General features: G+C 36.9%; 1 protein-coding gene across 1 annotated transcript in view; it reads left to right on the forward strand.

Moving 5' to 3' along the window:
* Positions 1-20,921, forward strand: part of LOC113522652 (cytoplasmic aconitate hydratase-like) — a 64,692-nt gene that overhangs the window by 9,622 nt on the left and 34,149 nt on the right. Inside the window, exons 6-11 of the mRNA XM_052892189.1 lie at positions 368-430; positions 1,794-1,920; positions 3,826-3,956; positions 4,772-4,943; positions 6,250-6,350; positions 7,807-7,923. Coding sequence (XP_052748149.1) covers positions 368-430; positions 1,794-1,920; positions 3,826-3,956; positions 4,772-4,943; positions 6,250-6,350; positions 7,807-7,923 — 711 coding nt within the window. The remainder of the gene's footprint in view (positions 1-367; positions 431-1,793; positions 1,921-3,825; positions 3,957-4,771; positions 4,944-6,249; positions 6,351-7,806; positions 7,924-20,921) is intronic.

Here is a 20,921-nt window from a genome sequence, read left to right on the forward strand (position 1 = left end):
ATATATATATATATATATATATATATATATATATATATATATATATATATATATATATATATATATATACCGTAATTGTGATGATCATTGATTAAAAAGATTTTCATCGATTCAACATAGTAATCCTTAAATGTACAACATAGTAATCCTTGAATGTACAACATAGTGATCGGAAAAGGCGGGAAATATTAAACATGGCGATCTTCTGAAGAATGAAACTAAAATTAAAATACATGACGCTTGACTGAGAAATGGTCGTAAAAGTAAAGACTTATTGCCATTAAAGAAAAAATAATATAAAAAAATGTATTTCATGTTTCAAATAAATAAATAAAAACTTATAAATCAAATATGTTTTTTTTTACAGTGGGGCGCCCAAGCGTTTGACAACATGCTTATAGTGCCACCCGGTTCTGGAATTGTACATCAGGTTAGTCCTCTGTTATAGCGAATATACGGCCCGCCTTATAGTAGCGTACTAGTTGTCGCACTACAGAGTTCTTTAAAAGGTCGGCAGCGCACCTGCAATACCTATGGTGTTGTGGGTGATCATGGGCAGTGGTAGTCACTTACTATCAGGTTTTTTTTTCAATGGATGATAATGGAATGGTCGCTTCGTCTGCGCTAACGGTATACGCTGGCGGGGCACCAGTGAGGGGTGATAGATGAGAATGAAAACAGGCCAGTTAGCCCATCATGATGAATTCATCAGGAATTAACCATGATAGTTTCCAGGGGGAACCGCGAGGAGGCCAACCTGGTTGGGTATATTGCTAGCAATGGGATTCTCAGTCTCCATCACTAACAATCCCTTTCCCCCCAGTCACTTACTATTAGGTTTATTTTTTAGTTTTTTTGGTTTGGTATGGTAACCCCGCCTGCGCTAACGGTATACGCTGGTGGAGCACCAGTAAGAGATAATAGGTGAGAATGAAAAGGCAAGTTCGTTAGCTAAAGTTAACTATCCTACCTTCCTAATGCTCCTCAAATATTGCGTCTAAACTGCGCCCACCATGTACCCTTTTGTATAGGCGTTCCGTCACCCGTATCCAACAGCGAGGACTGGATGCTTTAAATACTGTACCGCAAACGATTAAGAAAAAAAAAAGAAATGAAAAAGGTTAACTGTCCACTGCTGGGCATAAGCCACCCCCAGGGGGGGCTTTGCCAGTAGTTACCACGCTTGACAGGCGAGTTGACAACCGCAGGTAGGCTTTGGTGATGTTTTAGTAGGTCCACTGCTGCCCATCCCTCGCCGTCCCTTACTCCCTTCATCATTAACCCATGGGGGTTATCATGGGCGAAACAGTATACTCTGTTATGTCCATGGTACTGCTCATGTGTATAGGCGACGGTTACCACTTTACATCAGGTGGGCCGTCAGCTTGTTTGCCATTCTAAGTTGTATAAAAAAAAGTCAACTCTTACGACACTGGGGGAAAGGGATTGTTAGTAATGGAGACTGAGAATCCCATTGCCAGCAATATACCCAACCAGGTCCACCTCCTCGCGGTTCCCCCTGGAAACTATCATGGTTAATTTCTGATGAATTCATCGTGACGGGCTAACTGGCCTGTTTTCATTCTCATCTATCACCCTTCACTGGTGCTCCGCCAGCGTATCCCGTTAGCGCAGGCGGGGCTACCATACCATTTTCACCCATCAAAAAAAAAGGTAAAGGTAAAAAGTAAATACGGTAAAGGGGTAGCCCATTCCATGTCGGGAGCATTCGGCAAGACGTAGCAGTTAGTAGTAAATTGAAAATGTGTTAATATTTGTTTTTCAATGTCCAGGTGAATTTGGAATACTTGGCACGGGTGGTGTTCTCCGGGGACACTCTGTACCCTGACTCTGTGGTTGGCACAGACAGCCACACGACCATGATCAACGGGCTCGGCGTCGTCGGCTGGGGCGTTGGCGGTGAGTGACTCTCTTGTCTTGCTACATATTTTTTTTATAATACTTAGAATAGCAAACAAGCTGACGGCCCACCTGATGGAAAGTGGTAACCGTCGCCTATAGACATGAGCAGTACCATGGACATAACAGAGTATAGTATATATATATATATTTTACATTATTACATGTATCATATCTATATATTAAGAAATAACAAAATTTCATCGTGCCTCCCACCAAACTGTTTATAATTACTCCTCTCCATCCAAAGGTTGCCTGCAAGAGATCGCTCTTAGCGCTAAGGCCGCCCATTGTTTTCTCATTGTGATTATTTCTTGTAATTGTTTATATTTATAATAAGTTTACTATTGTAATCTTATGGAGGAAACAATAAAGAGTATCTATCTATCTATCTATCTATTTTTTTTAATACAATTATATATGTATAAATGCATATATGCAGTGTACTGTAAAACTTGGGTGGGAGACTAGATCCTAAACTAAATCGGAGATCTGTATCTCAGGAAAATCATCATAAAGAGGAAAGATTTGTATTTTTGTGTGTATGTATGTTTGTAATGAATAAACTCATAAACTACTTTGCCAATTTCAAAAATTCTCCCACTATTTGAGAGCTACATTCACCCTGAGCAACATAGGCTATATTCATTGCTAGAAAAGATTAGGGATCCATACTAAAACTTTAGTAACGTAACTCCAGGGTGTACAAAAAAATGCTATAAAATATCTTTGGTCGCGTGCGCTGCGGAAACTATTGGTGATAGAACAAAAGTATGTTCTACAATATTGAAGAAAATATCGATAACTACAAAAAACTTTACGACACTATATGTCCAACTATTATCGTTATGTCACAATGACCACTTTTTTAAATGTTGTAAAAATGTCCACCCGTGCGAGCGAAGCCGGGACGGGTTGCTAATATAGTATACATATATATAATGAAATATATAAATAAAACCGGTCAGGCAGTAATGTTCATTTTGTTCATACAATCATGTGTGTCATTCTTTAAACGGAACTGTATGATCCATATTGAGTTAAATGCTGTAACCATGGCAACAACAGAAATACTTCTCACGTTGACCACTAGATGGAGTTGTTATCTTAGTATCTGTGTGCTACAACGCGATATTAAGATTTCTAACATGTCTATATAAGCTCAAGAGTATATCGAATAATAATGCCCATCCGAATACGCTCATAGTAAGAGCGGTTAGATACAAACCCCCCTATTACAGAACGTCACCCGAGGCACGCACTCTTGGACCCCGATGATCCAACTACGACAGTAAACGCGTCTCCCTCCCTCCCTCCCTCCCTCCCTCCCTCCCTACCGCGTAATCTTCGACAAGAGTCCCTACAAACAAACCCACACATCGCAGACACCGCCCCCGCCGGCGGGGGCGAAGAACCCTCGCGATCAGGTTTGCGCCCGAACACACAACAACCGCGTCGCAATCTCACCCACCCAGACGTACCGACACTTCGCCGTCCCTTGACGGGGGTCGAAGTGCGGTGGCCTAAACCGAGGCCGAGCCACTCTGACGCCCTTAGGCGCACACACCGCAGTCCATAAGTAAGAGTCGACACCTCTGTCGCTCCCCTTTCGCGGGCTTGGAGTGCCATCAGCACTCGCCCCTGCATTCGCGTCCGGTGAAGCTGTAAAAGCCACCCACGGCCAACAGCAAACACGTTCAGAAAAAAAAATTTAAATAATGTTAAATCTCATCTGGGACAGTCCAAGGGGTGTTTTATTTATTGAAACCTAAATTAAAACGTACCTATACTCGTGGATGTGAATAAGGATTTGTTCAGGAACCATAAAGACTATGTACTTTCTATTGGACAGCAGCGGACTCTGGATTATGTCGGAATAATTGAGTAGTTCTTTTCGCCTGCCAGGAATCGAAGCGGAGGCCGTGATGCTGGGGCAGGCTATCAGTATGCTGCTACCCAAAGTGGTGGGCTACAGGCTGGTGGGGGAATTAAACCCGCTGGCGACATCTACCGACCTCGTCCTTACCATCACAAAGGTAATTTATGTATATATATTTTTTCTCCATCCAAAGGTTGCGTGGAAGAGATCGCTCTTAGCGATAAGGTCGCCCATTGTTTTCTCATTGTGATTATTTCTTGTAATTGTTTGTATCTATAATAAGTTTACTATTGTAATCTTATGGAGGAAACAATAAAGAGTATCTATCTATCTATATTTATGAGTGATAATGTAATGCAGAGGTTTATGTTAATGAATTAGGCTGACCACTTGTACAAAGTTTGATTGTGCAATAAAGAATAAATAAATAAAAGTTGTCTGCTTGGGCACCTCTGTCCCATTCGTGTTTTAACCGTCAAGCAGTTGTGTTTGCATGGCTGTGTTTCGGTTTGAAGGGTGGAACATGGCAGTGAATTTACAGGGTACAGAGGAGTAACACCTGAGTCCTCAGGAATGGCAATGTGGAGCATCATGGGCATGGGAAACAGTACAATCTGTTATGTCCACGGTACTGCTCATGTCTACAGGCGACAATAACCACTTTCCATCAGGTGGATTGTTAGCTTGTTTGCCATTCTAAGTAGCTTAGCAAAAAACCCCTTTAAAAATCTCGATGACTACCTTAGTTCTAGGAATAGAAATGGGGGGTATCATGGGCGAAACAGTGTACTCTGTTATGTCCATGGTACTGCTCATGTTTACCATTCTAAGTAGCATAGGAACCCCTTAAAAAACTCTTTAATAACCTCGGTGAATGAAAAGGCCCGTAATGTCCCCTGCCATTCTTAGTAGCTTAGCAAAAACCCTGTTTAAAAATCCCGGTAACTGAGACTGTGGGTGTGGTGGGCGCAGCACCTGCGGTCGCTGGGCGTGGTGGGCAAGTTCGTGGAGTTCTTCGGGCCCGGCGTGGCGGCGCTGAGCATCGCGGACCGCGCCACCGTCGCCAACATGTGCCCCGAGTTCGGCGCCACGCTCGCGCACTTCCCCGTCGACCGCCGCTCGCTCGCCTACCTCGCGCAGACAAGTAACCTACCACTACGCTACACTAAACTAAACTAAACTACACTACACTACACTTAACTACACTAAACTACACACTACACTACTAAACTACACTACACTACACTAAACTACACTACACTACACTACACTAAACTACACTACACTACACTACACTAAACTACACTACACTACACTACACTACACTACACTACACTACACTACACTACACTACACTACACACTACACTAAACTACGCTACACTAAACTACACTACACAGCAATACACCTTATCGGTTCGAACTCCATCCACGCGGTTCCCTCTGGAAACCATCGTGGTTAATTCTAGTGGAATTCGTCACGATGGGCTAACTGGACTACTTTCATCCTCACTTAATCATCCCTCACTGGTGCCTCGCTGATGTATGTATACTGATAGCGCAGGCGGGGTTACCATTCCATTAGCTGGATGCTAATGGAAAAAAAAAAAAACACTACACTACTCCATCTAGATACTTCATGCCTGCGCTTCAATCGTAACATGCAGTTCATTTAATTTTTTTATTCAGTCGTAAGTGTTGTTAATTTCGTTCATTCATTCAATAGTAAAGTGTAGTTCGTTTCATTATCTCGTTTAGTCGTAAAGTGTAGTTCGTTTCATTATCTCGTTCAGTCGTAAAGTGTAGTTCGTTTCATTATCTCGTTCAGTCGTAAAGTGTAGTTCATTTCATTAATTCGTTCAGTCGTAAAGTGTAGTTCGTTTCATTAATGCATTCAGTCTACAGTGTAGTTCGTTTCATTAATTCGTTCAGTCGTAAAGTGTAGTTCGTTTCATTAATTCATTCACTCGTAAAGTGCAGTTCGTTTCATTAATTCATTCACTCGTAAAGTGCAGTTCGTTTCATTCATTCGTTCATTCTAAATAGCTTTTATCTTTCATTTGTTCTGTCATTAAATGTCGTTTATTCCATTTATTATTAAGCCATACGTGTAATTGATTACGTTAATTCTTTCGTTAATAGATTATGTTCAAATAATTATTTTTTTAATTGGTAAAAATCGTTAATTCCATTCTTTCATTCGGTTCGTTCATATCATTCTTTTCAATCTTTCATTGGGTTTATTTATTTCATTTACATCTTTTGAGAACTGCTTTCGTATAAAGATTTGTGGTTTATACAGTGTCTGTATATCAGAGACTGACATACTGAGGTGATGATGATGATGATGATGATGATGGGGATGGTATATGATGATTGTCGATCTCTGTAATTGCCTATTCCCTTTGGAGATATCGTTTAAGTTTTAATAATGATTTATGACGCTTTCAGATCGCGACACGAGTAGGATTAAACTAATAGAGGAATACCTGAGAGTGACCAAGCAGTTCAGGGACTACAATGACCCAGAACAGGACCCGGTCTTCTCGGAGGTAAAGCGACAGATTTTTTTTTAATGGATGATAATGGAATGGTAACCCCGCCTGCGCTATCGGTATACACCGGCGGGACACCAGTGAGGGATGATAGGTGAGGATGAAGCAGGTCAGTTAGCCCATCGTGACGAATTCAACAAGAATTGCTCACGATGGTTTCCAGGGGGAACCACGTGGAGGTTGTACCTGATAGGGCATATTGCTAGCAATGGGGCTGTCAAACTCCATTGCCAACAATCCCTTTCCTCCCAATGGATGATATTGGAATGGTAACCCCGCCTGCGCTAACGGTATACGCTGGTGGGGCACCAGTGAAGGATGATAGGTGAGGATGAAAAGGCAGGTTAGTTAGCCCATTGTGATGATTACACTGATGATTCAGCACGATGGTTTTTTAAGACCACGTGGTCTAATGTGAAATGTCAATAGGACTCTATTTTCCGCGCTTAGCCTCTCATTTGGGCCGTTGTACGTATGAGTCGTGGCTAGTACAGCCAAACTAGCTCCGCCCAGAAGCGCAGAAGCTTCCTGGTTTCTACACAGCCATCACGGAGCGACCTCACCGTTCCGAGGATTTCTGAACGTTGATGGGCCACAACTTCACATTCCAGGATTACGTGAGCAGACGTTTCGACACCGACCACGTGGTCAACCTGATAGGGGTATATTGCTAGCAATGGGACTAGTAGTTCGCATTGCTAACAATCCCACCGACTTAGTAAGATCGTTAGATACTAAAAAAAATACTTTCTACAATTTTTTTTTCTGTCTTTATTCTGGTATCACGTGTTCAAACTATTGAATCAAATTAGATGTGATTTTCACAGTTGTATACCTGAAGGTATAACTTGTTTTTTTTATACAACTTAGAATGGCAAACAAGCTGACGGCCCACCTGATGGAAAGTGGTAACTGTCGCCAATAGACAAGAGCAGTACCATGGACATAACAGAGCACACTGTTTCGTCCATGATTTGCCAACTGCTTTGTCTACGTCGATTCTAGATGTAGCCAAATCAATGCCATATAGCATTTTTAAACGACGTATCGACATGAAACATCCACCTCCCTCTGGTACAAACTTTACTACTGGACTTTGTACAGAAGTCGATTGCTTGGGTACCTCTGTCGCATTCGTGTTTCAACCGTGAAGCAGTTGTGTTTGCATGGCTGTGTTTCGGTTTGAAGGGTGGGATATGGCAGTGAATTTACAGGATACAGAGGAATAACACCTGAATCCTCAGGAATGGCAACGCATGGGGGTATCATGGGCGAAACAGTATATTCTGTTATGTCCACGGTACTGCTCATGTCTATAGGCGACGGTTATCACTTTCTATCAGGTGGGCCGTCAGGTTGTTTGCCATTCTAAGTTGTATAAAACAAAAAATCAAACATCATACATATTGTATCCACACCACCTTTTAAAAGCAATACCCACAATAATTTTCAGGTGGTGGAACTGGACCTGTCCACAGTCGTCACATCAGTGAGCGGCCCCAAGAGGCCCCAAGATCGTGTCTCCGTGTCCGTCATGAAGAAGGACTTCCAAGAATGTCTCACGAATAAGGTGAGTCCTTAGATTATATAGATAGAGTGTCTCCATACAAATGCTTCGAGAAAAACGAGTCAACTTTTTCATACAATTTTACGCGATACATAGTTACGAGTGATTCCTTTATAACTTCCATATTTATTTTGTCTTATAATTTCCGCATCTTTTTAATGTGTAAACACTCATTTTATTTATTAAATAATACGTCGAGATACATTGTGTGCGTAAGTATATAGAACACTGATAAAAACACGAGTCAGCTAATTTGACAATTAGCTGACAAAAAGTTGATACCTTTTTGAGGCACATATTTTTTTATTTATTTTGTGTTTGCATGGCTGTGTTTCGGTTTGAAGGGTGGGATATGGCGTGAATTTACAGGGTACAGAAGAATAACACCCGAGTCCTCAGAAATGGCAACGCATGGGTGGTATCATGGGCGAAACAGTATACTCTGTTATGTCCATGGCACTGCTCATGTCTATAGGCGACGGTTACCACTTTCCATCAGGCGGGTTGGCTTATTTGCCATTCTAAGTGACATAAAAGAAATTACCATGCAGATACATACAAAAAAAATTAAAATTTTTAATATCAGTTAAGATGATTGGTCACTAAACAATAAGACACTAATACTAGATGGCGTTAAAATCGAGGTTTGTAGTTGTTGATTATTTGATAATGAAAGATAATTTTAGGCAAAATACTAAATTAATGAGTTATTTAATTGATTTTTTACCAATATAGTATTAATTTCTTATAATTTTTGTCTTTATTCTCTTATATTGTATGATAATTGAATAATAATTACCATGCAAATACATACAAAATATAAAAATGCGTAGTACTACTTAAGGTGATTGGTCACTAAACAATAAGACACGAAATACTAGATGGCGTTACAATCGAGATTTGTAGTTGTTGATTATTTGGTAATGGAAGATAATTTTAGGCAAAATTTCTAAATTGACGGGTGGTTTAATTGTTTTTTTACCAATATATTTTAGTATTAATTTATCATAATGTTTGTCTTTGTTCTTTTCACATACATACTAAATATAAAAAAATGTTTAGTACCACTTAAGGTGATTGGTCATTTAAGAGCATTAATAGTACATATCTTATGACAGATGCAAACGTTTTCAAATGTTGGTAGGTGTGATGCAAAATTCACAAATATATAAATAAATAATAATGGATCGCTTGTAGCGATAAGGCCGCCTTTTGTATATGCACATTCTGTATAAATACTCCTTGTATACATCTCTATTATGCGCAATAAAGAGTTTATCTTTATTATTAAATATAATACATAATACATACATACATATCTGTCACGCCTGTCTTCCATTAGGGTAAGCAGAAACAATGGATCGCCAAATGCTTCGATTCAAACAAACCACTTTCGCTTCCTCCACATTCATCAATCTTTTCATACACGCTCGCCGATTACGGGTACTTTTAATTTGGCCCTTCATCAGCACGTCGCCTATTTGGTCAACATACGTCCGTCTAGGCGGCTTATTAAATATAAGTAATAGGAAATATTCTGATACAATTAGAAATATAAATAAAAAAAAAAGAAAATAGTAAATAAAAAAAAATATGCATAATTATGTAAGACAAAAATACAAAACGTGCTTAATTAATTATCAATGAAATTAATTATCGCCAAAAATATACAATAATGTGATATATAAGAAGTGTCTCATATTAGGCAAAAGGAACTGGCTCAGCTGATGCTGTGAATGTCCCAGTGCAATGTGTAAAGCTGCACAGCGATGGTTTGCAGCCAGTGCCACTCTTAACAAAACGCAACAGAAATACAAACGGTTACAAGTGCAATTGCATGGTACAAGAGTGTGCATTTTGTCCCGATACAATATTTACCTCCAACTAATATATCTACTGAGTGACTGACACCACTTATGTTCATAATAGTCCTGTAATTATTTGAAGAACTCCATCTTTTAAATGCCACAGTATATATATACTGTTATAAAAAAACATGATATGCAGATGTTATTGTGTAACAAACTAGCTGCCATCGAACACCCAGTGATAGATCTATTAACATATATACTGAGCGATTGATGGCCACTAATTTTCACACTCCCATATTCCTCTGCAATTTTCTTTATCTGAATACAATGGGTCTATGTATCCACTTATAGTCTTTTACAACTTTCTTCATATGCCGACTATTTATCCGCTGGTAATATTGTGTAACAAATAGTCGCTGTCAGACGCCCAGTGATAGATCTGTTAACATATCTACTGAGCCACTGACAACCACTAATGATCACATAGCCCTATATTTTTTTTATGAACTCCGTTGTTTAAATACCGCAGGAACTACAATATAAATACAGTTATGATAAAAATAAAAACAATATAGACACAGTATAGAAAAGAAAAAGACAAGTTGCATATGCCGACTATTTATCCGCTGGTAATATTTTGTAACAAATAGTCGGTGTCAGACGCCCAGTGATAGATCTATTACCATATCTACTGAGCGAGTGACAACCGCTAATGTGTACTTTAAATTCGTCTTCAACTTTGTTTATATGGACACTATGACGGCTATGTATCCACTGGTAAAATTGTGTAACAAATAGTTGTTGTCAGTCACCCAGTTATAAATCTGTTACCATATCTACTGAGCGAGTGACAACCACTAATGTTCACTTTTATATTCCTCTGGAACTTTCTTCATCTGGGCGCTCTATGATGACTATGTAAATACTGTCTAAAGAAAGAAAAATATGATCCATTGGTGATATTATGTAAAAAATAGTTGGCGTCAATCACCCAGTGATAGATTTACTAATATATCACAAAGCAACTGATATCCACTAATGCTCACACAGCTCATATTACTGCAGACCTTCACTATTTAAATGCTACAATAATTATCATCATGTAAAAATACGTTTAGGAAAATATACAAATACAGTTATGAAAAAAACGCACAATATACAAATCATATACTATAAGAAATAACTGCCACCAAATATACAGTTATAAAGCCATTCCATATTCTTTCACGCTGAGAATCTATAAAGTCTGCAATTAAAATAATTATTTTCACTAGTTAGTTACAAAATAAAAAATTAAAACATAATAAGTCATTATAAATCATTACAGAAAAAAGTAAACACAACATAGAGGTGATACTGTGTAAAAAAATAACCACCACCAAATACTCAGTGATATATCTCCTAACATATATACTGGGCAATTGATGGCCGCTAATTTATACAATCCCATATTCCTTTCCAGCTCTAATCACTTCGGTATATATTTACAAAAAGTGCTATACTGATGGTATTGTATAACTATTAACTGGCAACACTCGCCCAGTGATAGATCTGTTAACATATCTACTGAGCGATTGATAGCCGTTAATGTTTACAGAGTCCACGTTCCTTTGGTATTTTAAAATCGATTTCGCAAAATTTTATTGTAATTGTGTACTGATGAGATTGTGTAACAAATAACCGCCACCTAATGCCCAGTGATAGATCTATTAATATATCTACTGAGCAATTGATGGCAGCTAATGTTCACAGTTCCGTATTCTTCTGCAGCTGTAATCACTTCAATACATAATTGGCTAAAAGAACACAATTTTTATAATATAAAAGATTTCCTTAGCAAAAATCCTTGACACAGCATATAAAACAAAAGTTATATAGCAATCATGATTGATATATAGTAATAATGATTGAGTTTGCATGCTGTATGATTTTAGCAAGACTCTCTCTGAAACATAATTAAAACATCGTTGTATATCATGTTTTACGCAAATAAAGATTCATTATTTATTATTATTATCTTCTATTTATACATAACGGTGCACTGATGATATTGGTTAACAAATAACAGACTTCACTCGCCCAGTCATAGATCTGTGTTAATCTATCTACTGAGCGATTGATAGCCGCTAATGTTAACAGTCCCACATTCCTTTGGAATTTTCGAATCGTTTCCAATATCTGTAGATGATAGTGTACTGACAATATTGTGTAACAAATAGCTGGCAACACTCGCCCAGTGATAGATCTACTAACATATCAACTGAGCGATTGATGGCCGCTAATGTTCACGTAAATCCACATTCTTCTATACAGGAGATCTATAAAGTCTGTTATTAAAATTATATTATCTTAATGACAAGCTGAAAATTTAAAATTAAATAAATTTAATAACATTATGTACAAAGTACAAAAGTATGGGGCACACATATACATAAATAAGCTAGTAATGTAGATAAAATTAAAGACAACTAAATAGTGCGAGATTAAGTACTGAAATCCTTAATAACTAACCGTAAACCGCGTCTTTGTTTGCATGAATAAGGAAGATAATTTATAAGGAACTTAAAGACTTTATGATTCTAATTTGACCAGTGGAAGACTTTATACAAAAGTTGTCCGCATGGGGACCCATTTCCCACTCATGTCTCAGCCGTGAAACAGCTGTGCTCACACAGTCATGCATATTTCACTTTGTAGGGTAGGATTTGAAATTATATGGTACGGAGAGATTATTTTATCTTAGTATTCAGGAATGGCAACGCATGATGGTATCATGGGCGAAACAGTATACTCTGCCATGTCCATGGTACTGCTCATGTCTATAGATGATGGTTATCACTTTCCATTAGGTGAGCCATCAACTAGTTTATCATTGTTAGTTACATAAAAAAAAGGACTTACCCTCCTTCCCATAAAATCTTCTCAAAAGTACAATGGAAAACAGACTCTCTTTGAAGTAGTACTGTCCCAGTGGCAAATGTTACGCGCCCAGTGACAGATCTAATAGCGTGTCTGCTGGGTCGGTAACACTTACCATTGGCGACAGTGGAGACTATGGAGGTCGGCGACTAGCGGCCCATTGTTAGTAATAAATAAAATCCATAATGATCGCATTGAACATGTCCAAAAAAAGTGTCTAAAAATACTTTCATTTAAGTCAAATAAAGTCCGTATATTAAAGTCTTATGAAGATAAACTTAGGTATTTCGGTATCACATCTTTGGAAACACGTCGCTGGTGCAGTGACCTAATTTGCTTATTTAAAATAGTCAATAACATAATTGAATCACCTCCTCTTCTTTCAGCCATACGCCTTAATACAAGATTTAAGTCACGAAATCCTAGTCATAAATTGTTTGCTCTTCAGGTTCACAGAACCAATACTTCTTATTATAATCCACTTGTCAGAATGTGCCGACAATATAATTATCTTATGCTCAACCACAAATTCATTGATATATTCGGCATGAAGCTGTCATCATTCAGGAGGTGCGTGAGCCGTTTGGAATGAACTTGCACGTTTACTGGTATTTAGTGATGTGGTTCATGTTAAGGCCATCCTAAGGCTGGGCTGTTTTTTTTGTGTGATGATAGTTTTATGGTTTCAATTTCTTTTAATGTAAATTATGATATATGTATATAATGTTTACTAATTATTATGCGTGTCGAAATTGAAATGTTATGTTTAAATGTTAATCATGTTGTGTACACATGTTTTTGAATTTTAACCTAGCATTAACACCATAATTATCTATATATAAACCTAACAAAAGGTTATAATTTGTTATGTGTGCCTTATTAAAATAAAATAAATAAAAAAAAAATAAATCAGATCGACCTCCACGCTGTTCCTTCTATTTTGTCTTGAGCGCTCCACTTGTTAGTCACCGCGTCACTGTTTCTTGCCTTTTCTTTTTCGTCATTGGAACTTTTTGATTATTGTCATTTCAGCTTACTAGTTCTGCTGTTATAATTCAATTATTTTAGTATTTCTTCAATCAATCAACTTTTTTAAATAGAAGTCATAGCTATGGTCGATAATATTAAGAACTATTCGAAAATCATTAAAAAATCATAATTAATAAATTAAAAATCAGACCAGACCGGCTGTAAATTGTTTGACACTTACGTAGTATAAAAAAAATGTTAATATTTATTGGCGAACATATCGTGTCATGTTATCATGAACAAGTCGTAATAATTATTCCAGTGATAGAATTTTAACATATCTACTGAGACAATTATTACACTCGCTCAATAACCAGAGGGCGCCACTGTCCCACTAATATCCCTAGTGAAATACATCATTCATTACAAAACGTTTAGTTTCAAATTTAGTTTCATTTAGGAACACTCTCTAAATGTAATTAGTAAAGATTCGAAACGTTCAATCGATTGATTTTTTTTTTTATTTGTACTGTTATCTGTATTCCTTTTCTGACATTGTAAATCTGAAAGTGAGTTTTGTTTATTATTTCATAGCGCTTTAACGGCTCGACTAATAGTCATAAAATTTTGTATAAACCTATAATTTGATTTGGAAGACGAAAGTTGCAGATGAAAACTGGTAGGACATCATATATAGATAGATAGATATATAATTTATTTGCATAAATAACAACACACAAATAGCACGAGATATTGGTACATATTGAAAAAAAAAAAACAAAAGAATACACATACAATAAAAACAAAAGGAAAATACATAAATGAGGTAACATAATTTTTCATAAGTATGCCACAGTAACACAAAATGGTCACGACTCTTATATCTTCCATATTTAACAGAATCATGAAGCTGTAATGTGCCTTTCAGATATAGCAATCTCATACCCAGTGACAGAGTTATGTACATGTTCGCTGAGTGTGTGACTGCTACAACTAATAGACAAAGCAGTGCTTCACTAATTCGAAACAAGTAAATTGAATTAAATAGAAACAGCGTATTCAGTTGACTATATAAAATCTGTTACCGGAGTGATCTCTACAATATTTGTAGTTATAAACAGCATTGTACCCTTCAGTTATGACAATCTCGTAACTAGTGACAGAATTATATACATGTCCACTGAGTTAGTGATTGCTACAACTAAGAGACAAAGTAGTCCTTCACTAAATAAACAAAAATTAACTTACACGTCTTAACTGGCAGGTGACTGAATAAAATCAATTACCGAAGTGATCCTTTCATAATATTAAACTGTTGCATTTTAAAACAGTATTGTACTTTCAGTTGTAGCAACCTCAAAACCAGTGACAGAATTATTACATGCCCACTGAGCTTGTGATTGCTGGAACTAAAAGACAAAATAAATAATAATTAATAAAAACGAACTTACGTGTTTGGACTAGCAGTTGACTGCATCAAATCTGTTAGCAGTATGCTCACTATTTTGTTACACAGGCCCTCCTATATCATTTATAATATTTATCTATAACATGATAAAATGGTATTCCTGCTTATAAACTGTGCCTTTCAGTTATAACAATCTCATTCTCAGTGACAGAGTTATATACATGTCCACTGAGCTTGTGACTGCTACAACGAAAAGACAAAGCAGTCCTTTGCTAACTCCAAACAAAAAAGATATAACATATCTCGACTTCAATTAACTGTTTCAAAATAACTCATTTGTAATACTTAAATGTCATATTTTGAAATATTTATACTTACAAATGTTATTGTGCCTTTCAGTTATAGCAATCTCATACCCAGTGACAGAATTATAAACATGCCCACTGAGCTTGTGACTGCTACAATTAAGAGGCAAATAAGTCCTCCACTAAATTCAAACAAGACATTAAATTACATGTCTTAACTTCAATTAACTGTGGCTAATCCAAATAACCCGTTTATCATACTCGTACTAATCTATCATATTTTAAAACAATATTTGTATTTGCAAATGTATTTATGCCTTTCAATTATGGCAATCTCATGACCAGTGACAGAATTGTAAACATGCCCACTGAGCTTGTGACTGCTACAACTAAGAGACAAATCAGTCCTTCACTAAATTCAAACAAAAAATGAAATCACATTCAGTTGACTTCAGTTGACTGTATTAAATCTGTAATCGAAATGATCCGTTAATATTCGTGGCAACAACATGAAAAAAGTGCATAATAAATTAAATAGGTGTGTCTATGTATTATAGAGGTTAACAAAACTTTTTATTTATTTATTTAAGGAACACCAACAGCATATTGCATTATAACATATATGTATAACAAACATTAAATACAATACATATTAATGCACACGCCTATTATAGGTATTCACAGTATTTACTGTAACATATGTAGTTATACAGTGCGAGAATATGAAGTAAATAATAAAAACAAACATGTAACCTAAGTTGTGAGCAGTATCAGAAAATAGAATTATGAGTGATAAACAGCCAACGATACCTTGTCACCACTTTTTCGACAGCTGAACCTATTAACAGACCATTATATATATATATATACAAGCTGACGGCCCACCTGATGGAAAGTGGTAACTGTCGCCTATAGACATGAGCAGTAGTTTTAAAATACATAAAAAAAAATTGAAGGGGGTGGCCTATTCTATGCCGGGAACTCACAGGATGGGACAATATATGTTTGCATGGCTGTGTTTCGGTTTGAAGGGTGGGATATGGCGTGAATTAACTGGGTACAGAGGAATAACACCTGAGTCCACAGGAATGACAACGCATGGGGGTATCATGGACGAAACAGTATACTCTGTTATGTCCATGGTACTGCTTTCCATCAGGTGGGCCGTCAGCTTGTTTGCCATTCTAAGTTGCATAAAAAAATATGTAGCAAGACAAGAGGGTCACAGGGCATATTTAAATATATGCCACGTGTTATGATAAAATAGAAATCTATCTATACCTACCAATACGAAGCCGGAGCGAATCGTCAATATGTCGCATTTAAATACTCCGTCTAGAGGAATCTAATTTTTAAATAGTAATCTACGCAGTAGCTGTCAATTCGATACAAAAGTAAAAAATAAAACATATACATGTTAAGAACAAAATAAAAATGGCGAAGAAGCGTATAGCATACCTGATGGAAAGTGGTAAATCACAATACAGAATATATCAAATATATATATATATATATATATATATATATATATATATATATATATATATATATATATATATATATATATATATATATATATATATATATATATATATATATATATATATTCTAATTGCTGTGCCCGACAGGGACTACAATATACTTTAATATTTATTAACAATATGTTACACAATAATACTATAGAATGCAATATATAAATTGAATTGAATTGAAATATACTCACTTGATAACGCGTCAGTTGTAAGTTGTACACTGGTTCCCTCTACGCATTCGTACACAATTTATACCAACATGCATGTGTGTAGACAATTATGGCAGATAATTATACAGTTTACTAAGTATTTATATAATTAATAAAGTAATTTAACAAAGTTCGAACCGTTATTGCTTGAATAGATATCGTTTGTAGTTATTAATAGTTGACACGGCAAACATTTTTCGCTTGTTCCGATTTGATAACGCATGTTTGTTGAAGCAATATATAGATAACTATATATCGTAAGATATCTAGTATTGAATCTATATATTGGTAACTAGATATTGTATTATATCTGTTATTGATGTCAATATATAGGTATGTAGATATTGTTTTTTTTTTATATTTAATTTTTTTATACAACTTAGAATGGCAAACAAGCTGACGGCCCACCTGATGGAAAGTGGTAACCGTCGCTTATAGACATGAGCAGTACCATGGATGTATAAGTGTTTTTCTCTTTAGAGGGCAAAGCAATAAGCATGCAAATGCGACCATTTTGTGTCTTTACTGTGGCACACTCACGAAAAATGTTGTTACCTCTTTCATGAACTTTTTCTTTCGTTTTTTTTTTTGTATATGTATTGTTTTATTTCTTTTGTTTCAAGTATATACCAATATCTGATATATTGTGAATCATAAGCAGTGGGATTTTCAAATACCCTATATTAAAAAAGAATATATAGATATCGGATCGGTATTCATGCCATACAGGTACCCATGCCTATTATAGGTATTGCTAAACGTTGAAATAGTGTCATTAGCGATTTGCATTCCTTAAAACTAGTTCTCATATTCATTAATACAAATGAATTTGCTGACCGACGAGAAATGACACGCTAGACCTAATGATCGCCTGTAGTTAGAGGGGGGGGGGGAGGTTGTTAGTAATGCGAACTACTAGTTCCATTGTTAGCGATATACTCTGTAAGGTAGACTTCCACGTGGTCTCCCCTGGAAACTATCGTGCTGAATTCCAGGTGTATTCATCACGATGGGTTAACTTTTTTTTTATACAACTTAGAATGGCAAACAAGCTGACGGCCCGCCTGATGGAAAGTGGTAACCGTCGCTTAATAGACATGAGCAGTATCGTAGACATAACAGAGTATACTGTTTCACCCATGATACCTCCCATGCGTTGTCATCCCTGAGGACTCAGGTGTTATTCCTCTGTACCCTGTAAATTCACTGCCATATCGCACCCTTCAAATCGAAACACAGCCATGCAAACACAACTGCTTCACGGTTGAAACACGAATGGGACAGAGGTACCTAAGCAATCGTGTCTGGACCAACTACAATAAATTATTCTAAAATATTGCTATATTCCTTTCTGTCCCGTGAGCGTTATAAGGCGATTTAATAGTCGAGGGGTGGACAGCGGCGTCCCTCTTAAAACACCACCAAAGCTTAAGCTACTGTTGCTAAGCGTTCACGGTTGTGGTTTGAAATGAAGCAGTGGCCTGTTCTATGCCGGGACCGGTGCGGCTGCAGTGGAAACTTTGTCGTTCACTAATTACTCATTGTGTAATGTTTTTATAATAATTTAACTGTTTGTTAACGGAATAAAATAAAATAAATAAATAAATAAATAAGTTGTTGTTCATTAGACGATTCGTTACGTTATTTACTCATGATAACTAAAGTCAATATGTGGAGATGACATTGGAAAATTTGGCTACAATAGCACCGTAGTCTCACCAGAGGGAGACTTTGTACAAAAGTCGATTGCTTGGATACCTCTGTCCCATTCGTGTTTCAACCGTGAAGCAGTTGTGTTTGCATGGCTGTGTTTCGGTTTGAAGGGTGGGATATGGCGTGAATTTACAGGGTACAGAGGAATAACACCTGAGTCCTCAGGAATGGCAGCGCATAGGGGGTATCATGAGTGAAGCAGTATACTCTGTTATATCCATGGTACTGCTCATGCCTATAGGCGACGGTTACCACTTTCCATCAGGTGGGCCGTCAGCTTGTTTGCCATTCTAAGTTGTATAAAAAAAAACTAAATAGTGACATTTTATTCATGATGTCATCCTATCGGCCTTTAACTGTTCACTGCTGAATATGAGACTCCAATTGGGGGGTTTTGCCAGTAGTCGCCACGTTTGGCAGGCGGATTGACAACCGCAGTTAGGCTTTGGAGATATTTTTAAGGGGAAAATTGCTACCCATCTTATGTCCTCCCTTACTCGCCTCATTTGTAGTTTATTACGTGAATTTAATCTACATACATACATATCTGTTACGCCCGTCTCCCATTACGGTAGACAGAAACAATGGAACGCCGAATGCTTCGATTCAAACAGACCTCTTTCGCTTCTTCCACATTCATCAATCTTTTCATACACGCTCGCCGGTTACGGGTACTTTTAATTTGGCCCTTCTTCAGCACGTCGCCTAATTTCATCTAGTACATATGAAATTCGAAATGTGGACATGGAGGAGAATGGAAAGGATAAGCTGGACAGAAAAACTAACGAACGAGGAAGTCCTAAAAAGAGTGAACGAGAAGAGAACATTGATTGAAATAATGAAGAATAGAAGAGGCAAAATGCTGGGCCACCTTATACGACATGACGACTTTTTTAAGAGCATAATAGAAGGAAAGATAGAGGGCAAAAGAGGAAGAGGAAGACCGAGGAATAACTACATGGGACAGATAAAGGGAACACTAGCCGTCATGTCGTATAGGGAGATAAAGGATATGGCCTGGGATAGAGCTGGCTGGAGGAAGATGCATGAATTAGTTGCACCGACAAGAGGAAACTCTTAAATGAAAAAAAAAAAACATATGAAATTAATATTACGTAAAAGAAAATAGAATTTATTTAACAATTTAAATAAAAACACTTCATCTCTTTCTAATCGACGGTTAATAGTGAAACAGTAGGGATTTCTTGTTTAAGAACTTTGATTTTAAATATTTTAGATATTTACCTTGTAGTTTTTTTAAATTTCATCAATACATCTTTTATACTGAAGATTCAGATTCAGAACGAATGAATCAGTTTTTTTCTCTCTTTTTATTTAGGTCAACAAACAGTAGACATAATAATATATATATATATATATATATATATATATATATATATATATATATATATATATATATATATATATATATATATATATATATTTAGAACTAACAAAATTTTTCATCGTGCCTCCCACCAAATTGTTTATAATTACTCCTCTCCATCCAAAGGTTGCCTGCAAGAGATCGCTCTTAGCAATAAGGTCGCCCATTGTTTTCTCACTGTGATTATTTCTTGTAATTATTTATATTTATAATAAGTTTTCTATTGTAATCTTTTGGAGGAAACAATAAAGAGTATCTATCTATCTATCTATATATCTAAGTATCAATAATTCTTGTGTCACCAATGACGTTGGCCATTTATTACTACATAAATAAAACAACATATGCAAAATGGTTGTGTGCAACTTGTACAAAATCAAACATATACACATACATGAATGACAGAAATGTAAAGAGTCATACTTGAGAATGGGATGTACGAATTTATACGCATAAACTCAGTACGCAGGTCATCATCATCATCATCATCATCATCATCATCATCATCTTCGGTCGTCTCTTTACCCGCCAGATACTGTAGGCGGGCGAGGTAGGGGCCTCGGGGCGTACCCCTTTACCCCGGCTTTAACTCCGGAGGCTGTCTGAGAACTTCCGGGTCCTGTGGTTTTAAGCCGACAAATGATACAACAACATAACCTTCAAGAAAAGAGTATATTCTTTTTTAAAAGGCCGGCAGCACACCTGCACTGCCGTTGGTGTTGTGGGTGATCATGGGCGGCGGTAGTCA

The sequence above is a fragment of the Galleria mellonella genome, unplaced genomic scaffold, assembly GCF_026898425.1.
Source record: "Galleria mellonella isolate WM207_F2 unplaced genomic scaffold, CSIRO_AGI_GalMel_v1 utg150, whole genome shotgun sequence".
Taxonomy (NCBI): Eukaryota; Metazoa; Arthropoda; class Insecta; order Lepidoptera; family Pyralidae; genus Galleria; species Galleria mellonella.